Genomic DNA, 17,891 nt, shown 5'->3' with positions numbered 1-17,891 from the left:
ACCGGTGTCAGCCAGCAGAGACACTGGTGCGATCAGTCTAGCTCTGCGATCGCCAACCCGCCTGCCCAGCTCGGCGACTAGGGCATAAATCCTAATGAGACACACCAAAAATAAGGTCCTTGGTTCGCAGCGGCTCCACTTGTCCTTACCACGGTTGCAGTTAAAAGGATAGTGGAGCAGAAGACACTAAGAATCTCCAGATGACGACCTCTGGAAGGTGACTGGCATCGATTGGATGCAAAAGCCAAAAATAGAGAGGTCTGGCTCTGCTAAAAAGAGGCCTATGTTTATCAGTGGGATGCATAATAGCTATTGATGAAACACTCGCATCGGATTACCCGGTGTATCTGTGGTCAGTTTAAAATAAACCGAATATGACGAGAAAGAGAAAATAATAAAACGGACCTTATATTGTGCGTATCGGTAGCACGCGTAGTACACGACGTTGATCAGGCCAGTCTCCAACACCAGCGCGAGGTACACCGCGTGCAGCGCCCACGTGGGCGGCACGGCGAAGCTGGCCAGCGCCACCACCGCCGGCAGCAGCAGCAGCGGCGGCGCCGCCACCGTCAGCGGACACGGGTCCGCGCGCCGCGCGTACACCGCCTCCGCCTCGCTCGCCTTGAACGTCAGGCACAACGTCGTCGCATCTGCTAGTTCCCTGTACGAAAATTATCCCCCTTAACCCCTCCCATAGTACTGTGATACAATAAATACTATTTTAAGCTTAATACTTATAAATAGATCTTAAAGATAGAAGATAAGAATTAGAAAAAGGAAGCGTTATTTGTTTGTGTAGGTACACAAACAAATAAGGCTTCATTTTCTAATTCACAAAAAATTACATCACGTAGTGATCATTAAATGTTATGATCCAGGGTGATATTATATTGTATGTGATCTAATCTAAATTAACTTTATTGCTTTGATAAATAACACCATTTAGGAACGCAATTACCTTTATTACAATTTTCTTTTACAATGTTAGCCCTGTTTCATTGTATTAATCAAGTTCCTCTTCAATTAAGCAAAATGTTTTATGTAAGAGTAGATATCACCGTAAAACTTGTAGCTCTCTCCAGTTCACCCAGACAGTAAGGTACGCAATATTGCATTTCGGAAAAATATTATTTATTTTATATCTAACCGAACTATATGAATACACTTTCAAAAGCAGGTGAAGTAAGCAAACAACTACCTATTTAAAATGGAACATGCTAAAATATACAGTTCCAATTTTAATTTGCATTTGCATTTACAGTATGATCTACGTAAAATTTTATGGAATATGTAAAAGTTTTGTCATTTAAAAAGAACGCTTACGACGGCTGCGTTAAATGATGTTTATTAGATACACACGTGAATTATTGCTTCTTCAATCTTTTCGTTCTTGTTCTTTGTTAATTACGGAACTCCTTACTACATACATTAATCGTAGATGTTAACTATACATAAGCTTTTCGTATATCAAAATAAACAATAATATTCATTAGCAGGACATCAGTCACAAGTCACACAGACGTGTAAGCGTTCTTTTTTTGTGTGACACGCACCATAATAACAGTAAGACTTACTTGTCGTCGTCTCTATTGACGAGCTCTTCCTCTAACATAGCGAGTATTTTCACATCCTCATCGTCCTTGCTCTCATCTTGCGGGGATAGAACCTACGGATAATGTACGAAGCGTATCTATGTAGTCGACAAGCAACAAATCGATATGAACGCACATGATGTCGGTAGCTTAATTAAGTGCTCGAACTCTAACAAGCAATTTATTTCGATGGATGAAAATTCCAGTTGAAAAGCAATATCTGTTAGGTAGATACTAATGTAAACTAGTGACGACCGCGGAACTAGTGCCCTAGTGTCCTATATATTCGGCTCGGCCGGGCCGGAAGGGGCCGGGTGGTCGGGGTAGCTGAGTGCACTCACAGAGTCCTCGTCGTCGTCTTTGAGGTCGGAGAGCGCGTCGGCTGCGTCCCCTCCCTCCGCCGCCTCGCCATCCGATGCATTTTTCTCTTCGCCACCCTGGTACTACAAAGTTAATAAACAACCGTGACCCGAATGATAACGAGAACACCCCTAACATCGAATTTAATCTCGTAAACTTTTTACGTTGAGCTTTTAATTCTTTTTATCGATTACGTACAGTCTAGTCTGTTCGATCTACGTGTTGTATAATTGCGCATTATGCTTACGTAAATACGAGTGTGTAGTACACTTGATTAGTTTTTGTTAATTTCTTTTACTAACTAAAATATAATAAACCAGGTAGACACACAAATGCTTCAATTTATTAATTAGACACTGCGTTTTTAAAAAGGTTAAAGTTGGCTTGGCTCTATTCTTTATCACCCTGTTAAATCGCGATAAGACATGTTCTGACAACAATGGAATCGATATTTAGTTTAATGTAATAGACATGACTCGGCTATATGGCCTAATAATTCGTATGAACACATTTAGAGGCTTCCCTGAATGTGTTCATTAAATATTAAATAAAAGTGTTAGATGTACAGATAAACAATTTATCTATCTGTATTTTCTTTAAGAATCACTCAAAAATAAAACACTTTTTTGCATGCGAATTCAAGATAAACAATAAGTGCAAAAACAAAGCGGAATTTATGACGAGCAAAGTCGAAATTATATTTTAAGTTGGTTCTATGGAGATTATAGAATGCTTTAATGTACGAGTTCCTATGAAATAACGATTGAAAAATGTAGCATGGTTATCGTTAGATAAACGTTGTAAAAATACCAATACCACAATGTAGAGCATGGAAACTATAAAACATCAAATCATGTCTAAGTATATAAATTTACAATAACAGGTCAAGCTGATCGATATTAGAATGTTCGTCATATTTATAGCTTTTTTAAAACGTTGAGATTTCGGTTTTTAAGGTTCCGTAGTCAAGAAAGTGTTAGTTAACTCCTCATTAGGTGGACCGAAGACATGAAACGGGTTACAGGTAGCCGCTGGATGCTGGCAGATCATGACCGTGTTGTTTGAAAGTCCATGCAAGAGGCCATGTTCAGTAGTAGAAGTCCATCGGCTGTTAATGATTATGATGATGAGTCAATACGGAAGCTTTATAGATCAGAGGCTAAAGCGTCAGCAACTTTCTATGTTTTATGGGCTAGGTATACTAAAACTTTGTAATTTGGTGTGAGTGATATCTAAAATTTTAATTTCCGTTTATTTATGCAATACAAGTCTAAAGGTAATTGGTCTGAACGCGCACGTAAGCCACGGGCGTTTGCTAGTAGATAATAAATGCTTACGGGTTTCAGAACTCGGACAATAAAGTAGGTCTTGATGCCGGCCTGGCGCAGCATTTCCTCCCGCCGCTCCCCGTGCGCCGGCTCCACCTCGAACTCATTGTTCAGGAAACTCAGCGTTACTTCCGATACGTGTACGCGACTGAAAATATTTACACTGTTCTATATTCTGTATTTAAAAACTGCGTATGTAAATAGGCCTATATACGTTACTTGTTTATTTACTTTTATTAAAACTGTAACAGGTCTAATTCTGTACATTGAAGATATTTTGAAAACTTTAGTTGGAGGACATTTTATAATCTGAAGCCAAAACTATAGGTTTTTCTTGTCTGTACGTCTGTCTGTCCGTATTTTTCACGCTGAACCTTCTAAAACTACTGAAACGATTTGAGACCATGACACTAGGCAAAAATTAAATCAGAAGGGGGTGAAACAGGGGTTGAAAGTTTGTATGGAAAGTACTACATTTGTCAAGTTACATATTTTGTAAAAAAAGACTATTACTAAAAATAATGTAATAATTCAAGATTTTTTCAAAATTCTACCGCTAAAGGATAGATAATAATTTTCCTGCTAATATTATAAACGCGGAAGTTTGTGTGGATGTTTGTTTGGAAGTTTGTTACTCTTTAACGCCGCTACTACTGAAGCGATTTGGCTGAAATTTGGAAATAGATTTTACTCTGGATGAACACATAGGCAACTTTTTCATCCCGGAAAAATCCATGGTTTCCGCGGGATTTTTTGAAAAACTGAATTCCACGCGGACGAAGTCGCGGGTGTCCGCTAGTAGATAATATAGATCGTTCATGTAATGAGTTATATTTTTGTAAAATTAGTGGACAGTTTATTATATATAAAACTTGCGAAAGCAAAAAAATAGAAGTCGTCGAGGAGGAAGTCGTCGTCGTCTAAAAAAATTATATATTATATTTGTATACAACGAGTTTTATATAAATGTATACATATGTAAAACTCGTTGTATAATGCTGAAAACCATCAGATTTTCCACCTTAACATACCTACATTTTGTAGTAATATATGTACGTACCTACTTATGTTAAAAAGAAACGTGACGAGTCAGAAATAACAAAGATCTATTGATTGTTTGGAAGACGTTCATTAGTCAATAGGTAAGTAGCCTTCGTTATTTGTAACCTAATATACACATCTACATAATAATTCTAACTAAAATTTGGAAATTGATAATGTTACTAGCTATATTTATATTTATACCACTTGTGATTTTTTTATTTATTTACATCTGTAAATTAAAAAACGTTTTTTGACATTACTGTTATTCTCCATGCCCTTTATTCTTCAATCACAAAAAAGTGGGTCACCTTCTTCATTACACTATGTTCTAATTACGAAGAATATAAAACCTATATTATATTGGATGTCAGTAATCTCCTTAGCTATCGAGTCTCATATTAAAAAAAACGTAACATTATTATAAATATCATGTAACATCGTGATTTATCTACTAAATAAGACATGAACTACATCGTGGAAACTCGTCAAATAGTTCCGCTATGCCTTTATAGACGTCTGTGCCAACTGCCAATGCCAAGAGATAACAGGTCAAGGTCAGGTACGCACAATTAGTATGTGAGATACTGGATACGGTATAGAAATTCAGACACCATAAATGTTATTTATGCGATAATTTCCACTGAAATAGTTTCAGCAAATCACTAAAACTGGTTCTATCAAATCATTATTTTTCCTGGAACATAATTATAAACCTCAGTAAGTAGGTACATAGGTACATATACTGATCGAAAAGAGGTTACATTATAAAACTCACCTTTTGGTAATAAAGTGGAAGAGTTAGGTCCGTATAATTTCATTCACATATATATTAAGGAATTCTGATGTAAAAGGTATACGAATTTTAATGGTAGATATAATATAATTTCCGTACAATCAAATTACGCGAACCTTTCACAGTAGGTACTCCACATTAAAACAATTCAGTTACATATGAAATCTTGTGCGACAATAGAATTTGTATGTAATGACTAACCCGGCCATTCCGCTGCTTTCCATCTTATTCGCCAATTCCACATCCCGCGAATAGACATCAAATTGCCATTGTCTTTGGCCAAGCACTCCTGCCAGGACGGCGCCGGTATGAATGCCCACTCGCATGTCCACAGGCGAATTAGTCGTTTGTTGTACATATCTGTGCAAATTCATGAAAAAAGTTTTTTACGATTAGGTTGTCTACCTATCTAATACCTTTAAACAAGCAAAACTCGAAAGGGCTCCAACGATTTTCGTGAAATTTAGTTTCAGGGATGACAAATCGATCTCGCTGTGTTTTTTTTTGATTTACATAAAAAATACCGAGCAAATCTCGGTCGTTCCATTATATTGCCTTACTTTGAATATTAAATAAATATTATGATCTAAGAAATTATCATAAAAACTATTAAGAGTTCTTCTAAAACAAACAAATACGGAGCCTAGTCTTTAATGAGTTCATAGACAAAATCAAGCTATACGCAAGAGCCTATATTCGAATAGTTTGTGAACTTTACAATGTCATCTAGAGTCTAGACAGTTAAGTAACTACATATACATATGGTATACGAGTATACTCGTATAATGTATGTTGTAAGTTATATCGCGCTTCCACACGCCTTAAAAGTATTTTTTAACCGACTTAAAAAAATTGAGGAGGAATATATTTTTTTTTTAATATTTGTTTCCGCATAACTTCGTCATTTCTTAACCAATATTGAAAATTCTTTATTTGTTTGAAAGAGTATACTTTCAGATGTGTTAAAATGAAAATAACGAAATTGCCCGTACTATAGCGTATCGTCCACTAACGAAAGTGCCACAGTAAGGGCCGTTTCGTTATTTTCTTTTTAACACAAAATTACTGAAACTATTTTTATGAAAATTAAATACTAGGACTCACTAAAAACAGAAAAATATTTTTTTTTACAAAAAAATTGAACCGACTGGAAAATCACAAAAATAAACTATAAAGCGAAAAATAACATCGTATGTGCTACCTTCTGATCACTTTGAAGGCGGTGCCAACACAGTGATGCATTAACTAAAGCCGATTAAATTATAATCTTTTAGGGTTTAAAGACAATTCTTTCCCGTGGTTCTTTCAGAAACCATTAATATAATAACAGCACTTATGATGTTATTTTCGCTTTTTAGTTTATTTTTTTGATTTTGAATACGTTTCAATTTTTAATTGTTAAAAGAATTTTATTTTTAAATAAATAAATTATTTTAAAAAGGTTAACACAATTATTAATAAGTTGTAAAGAGTTAGTCAAACACAAAAATATAATATTTTACAAATCTGACTGACATGTTGTTAGTTTCAAAGATTAACAGGTTTAAACTCTTCAGCTTTATTACATTAAACTAATATGAGTAGATAAAAACTGGAACAAGATAACAATTTATGGAATAATCCCTAATGACTGGACTTTTATATTATGTATCACTATTCGATAGATTCCATATTGTATCGCTTAGTATTTGCACACAGTCATTATCATTGACAATAATTTGTAGGGAAAGGTTATCTAAAGTAAGAAGAAGAAAGAAGATAGTTTTTGCACTTCCTGAACACACAACTCGACATTTTTTTTTATTCTTTACAAGTTAGCCCTTGACTATAATCTCACCTGATGGTAAGTGATGATGCGATCTAAGATGGAAGCGGGCTAACACGTTAGGAGGAGGATGAAAATCCACACCCCTTTCGGTTTCTACACGACATCATACCGGAACGCTAAATCGGTTGGCTGTACGTCTTTGTCGGTAGGATGATAACTAGCCACGGTGAAAGTCTCCCGCCAGCCAAATTGTACATTGTAGACAATATTTAGGTATTAGTTGTTTAAATAACTTTCGTTGTTTACAACTACTAAAAGCGACTAAATTAAATTAAGACAGTTAGGCACTTTTGTTCGCCTAGTTCACTTTTGTTAGTATAAAATCTTTGGTGGCAACTTTACCCCACATTTTATCAATAATATGAACAATATTAATGACTGTGTCCGAACATCCTTATGGTGAATACATACTTAATGGCTTTAACCATGGAAAGCCCCATATGGACGCAAAGCACCGCGTGGTCCGGTCGCTCCACTGGCGCACCGCTGATGCAGTAATAACAGTCTCCGAGAATTTTTATCCGTAGTTGTTGGTATTTCTTAGGACAAAAAATAAATATTTTTAGTTGCATGAACAGTGAAATAAATTGTACTACTAATAATATTCCTGTAAAAATAGTTATTCACCCTTGCATAAATGCTCAAGAACAAAATGATAGGGACAATATAATAAATTTGTAAAAGTCCCCCGTAGATCAGATTAAGTTACTTTCAGAATCGTTTTTTGGTACATAATTGCATGATCTACAATTTGTGTTTAAAATATTTTCATTAAAAAATAGTTGTTTCACTATAAAATTCTAAAAACCTATTTGCGCGAATAAAGTCGATTGCTCACATGATAGGATCGATGAGGACTTTTCTAAATTTCAAAGTAGAAATAGCGTCATTAACGTTTGCGTATCAGCTTCTTGACAATTATTGATGCAAGGGTTTCCCTGCTTATTTGACTGGGCTATAAATTTAGAAGCAGATATAATAGAGCAAAATAAATGTATGAGTACATTATAATAATGCGGTATTTGAAATATAGCTAATTTCAAATACCGCATTATTATAATGTACTCATACATTTATTTTGCTCTATTATATCTGCTTCTAAATTTATAGCCCACTCAAATAAGCAGGGAAACCCTTGCATCAATAATTGTTAAATGTATATAAAAAAGTATCTACACTTTTATTTTTCTCCTGATATGCAGATACACAGACTATTATCGCATTGTTCTAGTTAATATTTATTACATAGTATAAATCAAATTCGCATTCCGCGTTTGTACGCTTAGATCTTTTAAGCTACGTAACAGATTTTAATGGAGCTTTCAACAATAGTGATTTAAGACGATATACGAAGGTTTGAACGTATAGTATAATATTGGCGTTCGGGGTTTCGACGCGGACGAAGTCGCGATTGCTCGTTAGTTAAAACAATAATAATAATAAATAAGAACTACATTAATCAAATTTCAAAAGCTTATATTGAACGTTCCTTACCTCAGCAAGTCGGTCGAATCTTGCGAACAGCTCGTTCAATATCGCAACTAAGTCTTGTGCCGAATACGTCGACGAAATAGCCGTGAACCCCACTATGTCTGCATATAGAATACTGGATCATGTAAATAATAATATCGTATTGACACTCGTATTCAAGATAAAATAATATAAGTTAAACTCTTCTTATTCCAAAGAACTACTTACCTTACATTTTCATGTCTTGACATATAGATCTTTTTAAACTGTGTATCTATTAGACCTAATTCCTGTCGCATTTGAACGGCAACATGTTCTGGAAGTACTGACAATAATAGTCTCTCCTAAAACAATAACATAAATTCTCAATATTTCATTCAGTTACGGCCTTATTTATAAACAAGGTTTTAAGCTTAAAATTTCTTCAATTAAAGTGAACTTTAAGCAGTTGTCATTAGGTCTACTTTAATTAGAAGAAAATTGAGGTTTAAATATCAATCCATGTTTATGAATCAGGCTCAAATATAATAACTGAACTCTATATAATAAAAATACCAACGTTCTATATTGCAATACGACTCTTTGGGTCCAGTAATTTTAGGTTTTATTGCGGTGTTATGAGGAACAATTTTTATAATGACCTCTATTGACCTCCGAGCAATAGGACGCGTAAAATTTGCAAAAAACTGATTTTCGGAACCTTTTGGCCTTTATAACTTTTTTAGCCGGCACGATATCGATGTTTATTTTTCACATCTTCGTAACACCGTAATAAAGGTGTATACAAAAATTTAGCCCAGTAGAATTTTTTCCCCAGATAAAATCTAATATTACTGGACTATCATATTTATAGACATGGATTCAGATTTAAGCCTTATTTTTCTCCAAGGTATATTGAATTTTAAATAATAGTGGTTAGGTCCACTACGTGTAGGTAGGTACGGTACGTTTTAAGATCATTAACATTAATTAATAGCAAATCATTGAGTCGTTGTTTTTTTTAAAAGGTTGGTATTGCGGTTTGAAATACGAAAAGAAATTAGAGAGAAAAGAAATAAATATCCTAATTTAGTCAAATAAAGCGCCAATCTACCTGTTCTTTACTTTGTTGTTCTATAGTCAATTTGTCGCGCAAACTTCGCTTCGTTTCTTGAAAGGAGCTACGTTGTTGCTTTTCATTGACTGCGTAAGCTGTACCTCCTAAAAATGTTGCTCCTAATAGCAGGCATCCGTTTGCTATTTGCTGCCAAAAATATAGACAAAAATGTTACACCATCATTTATGAGTAGGTAAGTAAAGTTTACCTGTACAAAATAAAATATATTTTATTACCTGCAAGAAAAAATCATCGGCGAGTCTGCTTTCAGCTGTAGACGCATTGTAGTACTGGACCAAAAGATATGCGACAAAGGACAGTGTGCTATAGAGTATGAGGATCATATAATGGAATGGAAGAGTTGCTAATGTGAAGTATTGCAGCACGAATGCCCAGCCTAATAGTTCGTTGTAAGAATCTCCAAGGCGTCGCGAGGAACTCACTAAGAGCTGAGTCCATAGCACGAACCAAGTCACATGGTTCAATGATGATCGCGCGCGATGAATGAAAGCGTAGATCGTCGCCAGAGACAAGTTCACTATTAGGGATACTGCTACTGAGGTGTAGGCAAAGTGAAGGTCGCGTTCTCCGGGTACAAGGGCGGCGAAGATCTGGAACAGTATCCCCGTGAAGAGCAGACGCAGTACGGCACACTGGCGCTGGCACTGAGTGTACGCCAAGTACAACTTCTCTTCTGATAAGTCTGAAAACCTCCATGGCGGCACAAAACAGATCCAACATGAACACTTGCTCGAAGATCGCACTTGCACTGATTTCTCCATATCTAACGCTTGCCCATGTTTAAAGCGAAAACACTATTTGCTTTGACGAACATTTCAATCGTTTTGAATTTTTAATTACACTGAAATTACATTATAGGTATTAGTGTTAATATTTAAGACTGCGCGCTGTTTCTATAACGTCAATTTAATTTCCTATATTAGGTATTACAATGCTTTAATTTAATTTTCGTTTACATCCAAATTTTAAAAGCACAAAACTAAGTATATTATTTAAAAGATATAATGTTTAATTTTTAATCCAGTCTTTTAAAGTTTAGTAAGCAGTGTAAAATATTGTTGCAACTTTGCTAGATGTTAGAGTAGAATGATCTTGAGTAGGTAATGTATCGGTAGTAACTCGTAGCTCACAAGCCAAACGGAGACTTTCCGTTAGCAGCTGATCGAGGACGCCTGTGTAATGAATAAATTACACGCTGAAACATTGTTCCGATATCCGTTCATTAACTCGACTCTACCGACCGGCTCGAGGTTTCTCAGACACATACATAACATCATGTAAGTATCTAAGTAAATAGTAATTTCAATATTGACAATCGTTTCAACCTATGGCCATTACCTAATAACAAAATGCGAGCCTCATGTTACAGCAGATATAATATGAATATATTAGAAGTGAGCGACAGTAAGAAAATCGCCATATCAACAAAGACATTGTCCTCGTACTATAAAAAATAACTATCAGACGCCCCGCGGTTTCTCCCACGAACAGTTCTAAGTTCCCCTTTCAGTGAAAATACGGGAATAATATAAACCTATGTTACTCGGTAAAGTTGTAGCTTTCCATTGGTAAAAGAATTTTCTGAACCTATTAATAATATACTTCCCGTAGCCCCGCGGTTTAACACGCGTAACTCCCTTACTCATGGGATTACGGGAATAAAATAGAAAACTCCCTAATAATTTTCAAAACCGGTTTTAATCCAGAGATCATCCTTTACGCCCTCACAAATTTTACCTCTTTGTTAATAACTTTAGTACAGATAGTATAGATAGAGTTTTCCGATTACGTGAATTTTCATTTGACCCACAAACAGCCCGACATGCAGTGCTGTCATTCTGACCGCACGCTAAAACTGTTTTCCCGTTGGAGCAGATTAATATTTTCAGGGGCTCAAGCAGGCGCGTAGCTACTGCCATATCAGCCGTGTCAATGATAAGGGGCCCCCGGACTACAGGGGCCCCTTACATGTGAAAGCAAAAACTAGTAAAATGCAGGTAATCCACAATCTCTTCTTTCCCTGGTTAAGCGTGCGCTCAAAAGTTGGAAACATTCTACATAGGTTAACTTGAGTTACTTAGTTAGTTCACTGTCATATTTATTTTATGTGAGCATTTTAGTTTCTTTTGTGAGAAATCTTTACCTTTCATTTGGATACGAACCAACTCATTTCGATACAGGGCCCCTTCAAGGCACGCTACGCCACTGGGCTCAAGTATGTACCTACTGAATTCAGGTGATTTGTAAAACTATGACGATATACCTACCACAATAGCTACCAAATAATATATATCGGCCAAACGAAATTCAAGAGTGAATCTCTTAATTTTTGTTTGGCCGTAATAGATTACTAATACAATACAATAAAGTTACTATTGTGGTGACCGTGGTTCCACTCACGGTAATGTAGATTTTTTTAATCATTCATGCTGTAGCACGCTACTTTATTTTATGACTTTTGTAACATAGAATATTTTTAGAAATTAATCAAAATATACACTTGCAAAACTTTAAAAGATTTTTTGTAATTAAACACAAAAAGAGGGTTTGATTTTTTTCTCTAAATATCGCGAAAAGAAATTTAAAATTAAAAGAAAAGAGGAAAATAATATCTCAAAAAAAAACTACATATTGTAACGTTCGCTCGGGCTGACGGCTTGACGAATGTACTTCCCGAGGTACTGGGTATAACACTAAACCCTTTTTTTTATTTTTCAGTAAACGGGAAAGCCCATTCCCTGGCTTACTCTAACCACCCGGAAATTTACTCAGGCATATCTAAAAAAATCTTGATAATTCCACTTTAATAATGAAATCTCTACTTTATAAATATACAACCAGTAACTACAACGTTTGACGACAGTTTTAATTTTGTCCCCAACGGACAAGCAAAGATCGTTGACCATACAGCCTGAGTTTTAAGAAATTTTTTGAAGAATAATGATTGGTTTGTTTGTTCGTTTTAACATAACTTAGTACGAAAAATAATAATGCAGCTTTATTCTTAAAGTAAATTTTATTCTTAAAAAAACATACTTTTATGAAATCAATTATTTGACCAGATTGTTATTTATACATCATATTATCATTTCCATATTATGGGGGTATACCTGGGTTTCTGGGGCCGACGCTGTATTGGCCGGAATGCGGAACCAAAAAAAACACTAGTCGATTAATTTTAAATATACGTTAGGGTTTAGTAAATAAAGTAAACATGAACGGATTTTCGGATATTTATTCTTTGAAGTGGGAAATGGCAAGGGGATCTTTGTAGTTTGTATTGGTCTTTGTTCTTTGAAGATAGAAATGTTTGAATTCCAGCTACTGAACATAAATAAATAGTGTATCATACCGTACGTGTTTTAGAAATTGATGGACATCACCGTAAAGTATGTCATTTTGAAGGCAGTAATTTTTGTACTTTCAAAATCCTATATTTTCATGCTCATATTTTACTGAGTTATCAGTACATACTCGTATTCCATGCTACCTACTAAGTATTTTTATATGAGTATGTATTTAAATGGGAGAACAAATATACTATTCGACAAGTAGATACATGATAGTAGGTACATCTGTACTAACATTATAAAGCTGAAGATTTTGTTTGGTTGAACGCGCTAATCTTAGGAACTACTGGTCCGATTTAAAAAAATATTTCAGTGTTAGATAGCCCATTTGTCGAAGAAGGCTATAGGATATATATTATCCCTGTATTCCTACGGGAACAGGAACCACGTGGGTGAAACCGCGCTGCGTCAGCTAGTCAATAAACAAACGTCGTAGATGTATGAAATCTTGTGAAATAATTTATTATAATAAGTATTTATTTTTCCTGTAATCACTTTAAAATCTTGGCGCTATTTGCATGAGGTTTCTTTTTTGATAGACAGTGACATGATTTCGAGATTTTTATTTATTATATAGTAAGAGTAATATTTCTAATTAGGATTAATAAACACCACCAAATATATAAACCAAAATGCTTCTCAACAAAAAAACCTGCAAAATGAAAATCCATAATTATTAGATCCGTGTTTTCTAATTGTTGCATTGTATAAGTATTTGATGTTGCTACGAGTTGCTATGTTTTGGTAATAACGGGATGTTCTATTTTTTTACTAGAGCTATACGTTTTAATGATTTATAATACTAAACAGGAGTGATAACATTCGAACCAAAATTTTCATATATATATCTAGTAATTAAACCTAAAAATATATTAATAAAAATATATGCATAGGCTTTATACCTAGCTAGAATGTTTATTATCTTCCCAAAATTTCGAACTTATTATGTATGTGTAAGCAAAGTACGTAGTCTATGGCTAGCAGTATAGCACTTATTAAATTCTTTGCACCCTGCAGTAGCAATTACTAATATTATCAATATAAAATATAGCTAAATATAAATATTTTTCAAAAAAAGAACAGCTTATTTATTTATACAAACGTTACAGTGTTGTTTGCTTGATAGATATAAAGTATTTCCCGCCGAAATAATGGTGCAAGTGATGTAAGTAGGTAATCTCAGTGAAAGACTCTTGTCATGCTATTGACCCATTAATTTTGACACCACTTCACTATGTGCGATGTATACCACGGGAACTGCCTAAATCTCCGAATGGGTCATTTGAAAGCGGGTTTAATGATAATGTAATATCTGGGAATATTGAGCGGTACGGGTAGCGAGGACGCGGGCAGGGAGATCGCGGCAGCGCAAGACGGCTTGCGCACGTGGTCGCGCGCGACTGCCGCGCCTGCCGCCGCGCCGCCCTCCGCTACAGCCGCGCACCTCGCCCGCCGTGCGCCCCGCGCCCGCCGCCCTGCCGCCCTGCCGCCCCGCACCCGGCCGCTCTGCCGCCCCGCGCCGTGCCGCCCTGCCGCCCTGCGCTCTGCCGTCCGACCGCCCTGTGTCCTGTCGACGTGCCGCGTAGCCCGATTCATTACATCGATTCAACTTTCAATTGATATTCAAGTAACGTTTTGAAAACTCTATTGCTACAAAGCTCTAACGGCTTCTCCTCTATTAACAACTACATATTAGTTCAATCAATAGACCCATCAATGACGAGTCTTTATTATCTTTCCAGTGGTAATGTCTTTTTTCTATTTATTGTCAACTTTTTTAGACATTTTAAATCATTGTAGATGGACCTATATAAACAGAACCTTATATACAATATAAATATATGAATAATATGTATTATGTATATATATATATATTTAATATCTGATGAATTTATGAAATATATTAGGTACTTGTTGTTATGTTGTTGTGTTGTGATAGCCCAGTGGATATGACCTCTGCCTCCGATTCCGGAGGATGTAGGTTCGAATCCGGTCTGGGGCACGCACCTCTAACTATTCAGCATTCTCAAACGATGAAGGAAAAACATCGTGAGGAAACCTGCTTACCTGAGATTTTTCTTAATTCTCTGCGTGTGTGAAGTCCGCCAATCCGCATTGAGCCGAGACGCGGCACGGTGGACTATTTGGCCGAACTCCTCTCATTCTGAGAGGAGACTCGAGCTCAGCAGTGAGCCGAATACGGGTTGATAATGATGATGATTGCTTGTGGTTGTGTGACATCCAAGTAAGGAATTATTAAACTTTGATTATACGATTAGGAACAGTCCCGTGTTTAAGTTTTACTTAATCTTAACTACTTAGCGAGTATTCTATGAAACTTTTACCAGCAGCGTAGTGTCTAGGCTACCGTACGCAATGCCTAGAGCGGAAAATGCAAATAACGTCGAGGTGGATAGTTGCATGGCACGTTTCAAAGTCATCCGCATTAATCGGTGTGCGCGATGATAGGTGACCTAATTTAAAACATCAAAGATCTACCTATCCAACGATACCTCGAACTATGCTCTAAACGAATAAAAAATTCATCCTCTTTTTACTTATAGGGCAGGTACATACCCAAAAAATTATTTTTTAATATTTTATTTTACGACTATGTTTACATTTTTAATGTTCATACCTACTCATGCTAAATTACAGCTTTCTAGTAGTAATAGCACGTAACAGTCTCTGCGCTTAATAGCGGACGGACGGAAAGACAGACGGACATGGCGAAACTATAAGGGTTCCTTATGGACTCCGGAACCCTAAAAACAATCACAAACATAGGTTTAGTTAGTGAGATCTTTTTATTTCTTTCAAAAAGTAATTCGGCATTTTCAATATGTTTTTATTTAAATTTGAAATAAAAAGGTTATTCTATAAAGAACAATATTTACTAAATAATAATACATTTTTTTTTATTCTTTACAAATTAGCCCTTGACTACAATCTCACCTGATGGTAAGTGATGATGCAATCTAAGATGGAAGCGGGCTAACTTGTTAGGAGGAGGGTGAAAATCCACACCCCTTTCGATTTCTACACGCTACGCTACGCTAAATCGCTAGGCGGTACGTCTTTGCCGGCAGGGTGGTAACTAGCCACGGCTGAAGCCTCCTACCAGCCAGACCTGGACAAATTAAGAAAATCTCAATCTGCCCAGCCGGGGATCGAACCCAGGACCTCCGCCTTGTAAATCCACCGCGCATACCACATACGGAGGCCGTCAGCAAATCCCATATGTAATGCAAAAAAATACCGATAAAAATACCGGTAGAGGTAGCGGTAGTGTAGCGGTAGGGTAGTGGTAGGGTAGCGGTGGAGTGCCCCAAGGATCAATCCTAGGCCCTACCCTGTGGAACATTCTACACGACGGGGTATTCCACCTAAAACAGAAAGAGGGCATCCAGCTAGTGGGATTTGCCGACGATCTGGCGCTAGTAGTTTTTGCCATTACAGAAAAATCTGTCATGGCCAGGGCAAATACAGCGCTCCGACGAATCAACGCAAGGATGCAGGAAAAGAAGCTTGCTCTGGGGTACTGGCTTCAGTCGCTCACTCGGTTGTTCTCTATGGAGCGCCAGTCTACGAAAATGCCATGAGAGTCGAACTGTATCGAAAAAAGTTAGAAGCAGTAAGTACAGAGCTTAAAGAACCATCTCAACAGACGCAGCACTTGTTATAGTCGGTCTTGTCCCTATCGTCGTCATCAACCCATATTCGGCTCACTGCTGAGCTCGAGTCTCCTCTCAGAATGAGAGGGGTTAGGCCAATAGTCCACCACGCTGGCCCAATGCGGATTGGCAGACTTCACACACGCAGAGAATTAAGATAATTCTCTGGTATGCAGGTTTCCTCACGATGTTTTCCTTCACCGATTGAGACGCGTGATATTTAATTTCTTAAAATGCACACAACTGAAAAGTTGGAGGTGCATGCTCCGGACCGGATTCGAACCCACACCCTCCGGAATCGGAGGCAGAGTTCATATCCACTGGGCTATCACGGCTCTCTTGTCCCTATAGACAAACTAATTAGAGAACGCGCGCAATCTTTCTCGGACAAAGAACCGAGTTCATATGAACTGCGAAAAAAGACCTTGACAGAATGGCAAACAGAATGGTCCGCGGGCGGGAAAGGAACGTGGACGAGGGAGCAAATCAAAGACTTGAAAAGTTGGTACCAAAGGAATCATGGAGAGGTGGGCCAATGGCTCACAAACTACACGGGTAGGTGTAGGGTAGGGTAGAGGTAGGGTAAGGGTAGGGTCGGGGTAGGGTAGGCGTAGGGTAGGCGTAGGGTCAGCGTAGAGTAGGCAAAGTTAAATACTTTACAGTATTTTTTTTGGTTTAGGATTTACGATTAAAAGAGAATAAGGATCAATATTCTATGAAAGTATTTTTCCTCCAAAGTACTCCTATACTTTCTCACTAAGCGCCACGAGCCCTGTGAGTATAAATACTCACAGTGAATACTTGCACAGAATATCAAACCGTGGCTTATTATTATTATGGAGCACAATCGTAGAAACGAAAAAATACTTGTACTTGTACAAGTATTTTTATTGTGCTAATACGATTAATCAAATAAGGACCTTATTTATAAAGTGCTACGGTTTGGTTTTCTGTACTAGTATTCGCCGCAGGCCCTGTGAGTAGAAATACTCACAGGGCTCGCGGCGCTCAGTAAGAGAGTACCTACGGCAGTACTTTGAAGGAAAAAATACTTTCATAGATTATTATTGATCCATATTCACTTACACTTAAAGAGGATAATCCCATAGCGAAAAAAATACTTTGAAGTATTTTATTTTGCCAATACGATTGTGTTTCTCATGTCATTAGAATTTGAATTAGTTTCCTTTGCCAAGCCCGCGTCCACTTATCAAATCTATACTAATATTATAAAGCTGAAGAGTTTGTTTGTTTGTTTGATTGATTGAAGGCGAATCTCAGGAACTCCTAGTCCGATTTGAAAAATTCTTCCAGTGTTAGATAGCCCATTTATCG

The 17,891-nt window shown here is 36.8% G+C and overlaps 1 protein-coding gene across 2 annotated transcripts in view; it reads right to left on the bottom strand.

The window, feature by feature from the left end:
- The window catches only part of LOC112058553 (adenylate cyclase type 3), a 28,509-nt gene extending 14,170 nt beyond the window's left edge, over positions 1-14,339 (bottom strand). Inside the window, exons 1-11 of one of the 2 annotated variants that reach the window (XM_052891215.1) lie at positions 13,985-14,339; positions 9,748-10,373; positions 9,509-9,658; positions 8,644-8,759; positions 8,440-8,551; positions 7,357-7,484; positions 5,319-5,477; positions 3,290-3,428; positions 1,934-2,035; positions 1,575-1,666; positions 406-661 (exon numbers count right to left, since the gene is read on the bottom strand). In XM_052891215.1, coding sequence (XP_052747175.1) covers positions 406-661; positions 1,575-1,666; positions 1,934-2,035; positions 3,290-3,428; positions 5,319-5,477; positions 7,357-7,484; positions 8,440-8,551; positions 8,644-8,759; positions 9,509-9,658; positions 9,748-10,293 — 1,800 coding nt within the window. In that variant the 5' untranslated portion in view covers positions 10,294-10,373; positions 13,985-14,339. The remainder of the gene's footprint in view (positions 1-405; positions 662-1,574; positions 1,667-1,933; positions 2,036-3,289; positions 3,429-5,318; positions 5,478-7,356; positions 7,485-8,439; positions 8,552-8,643; positions 8,760-9,508; positions 9,659-9,747; positions 10,374-13,984) is intronic. The other variant, XM_052891214.1, reaches the window with a different exon arrangement.
- Positions 14,340-17,891: the final 3,552 nt, after the last annotated feature.

This window comes from Bicyclus anynana, chromosome 3, assembly GCF_947172395.1.
Source record: "Bicyclus anynana chromosome 3, ilBicAnyn1.1, whole genome shotgun sequence".
In the NCBI taxonomy this organism is placed as follows: domain Eukaryota; kingdom Metazoa; phylum Arthropoda; class Insecta; order Lepidoptera; family Nymphalidae; genus Bicyclus; species Bicyclus anynana.
This window is presented reverse-complemented; position numbering and strand designations above follow the sequence as displayed.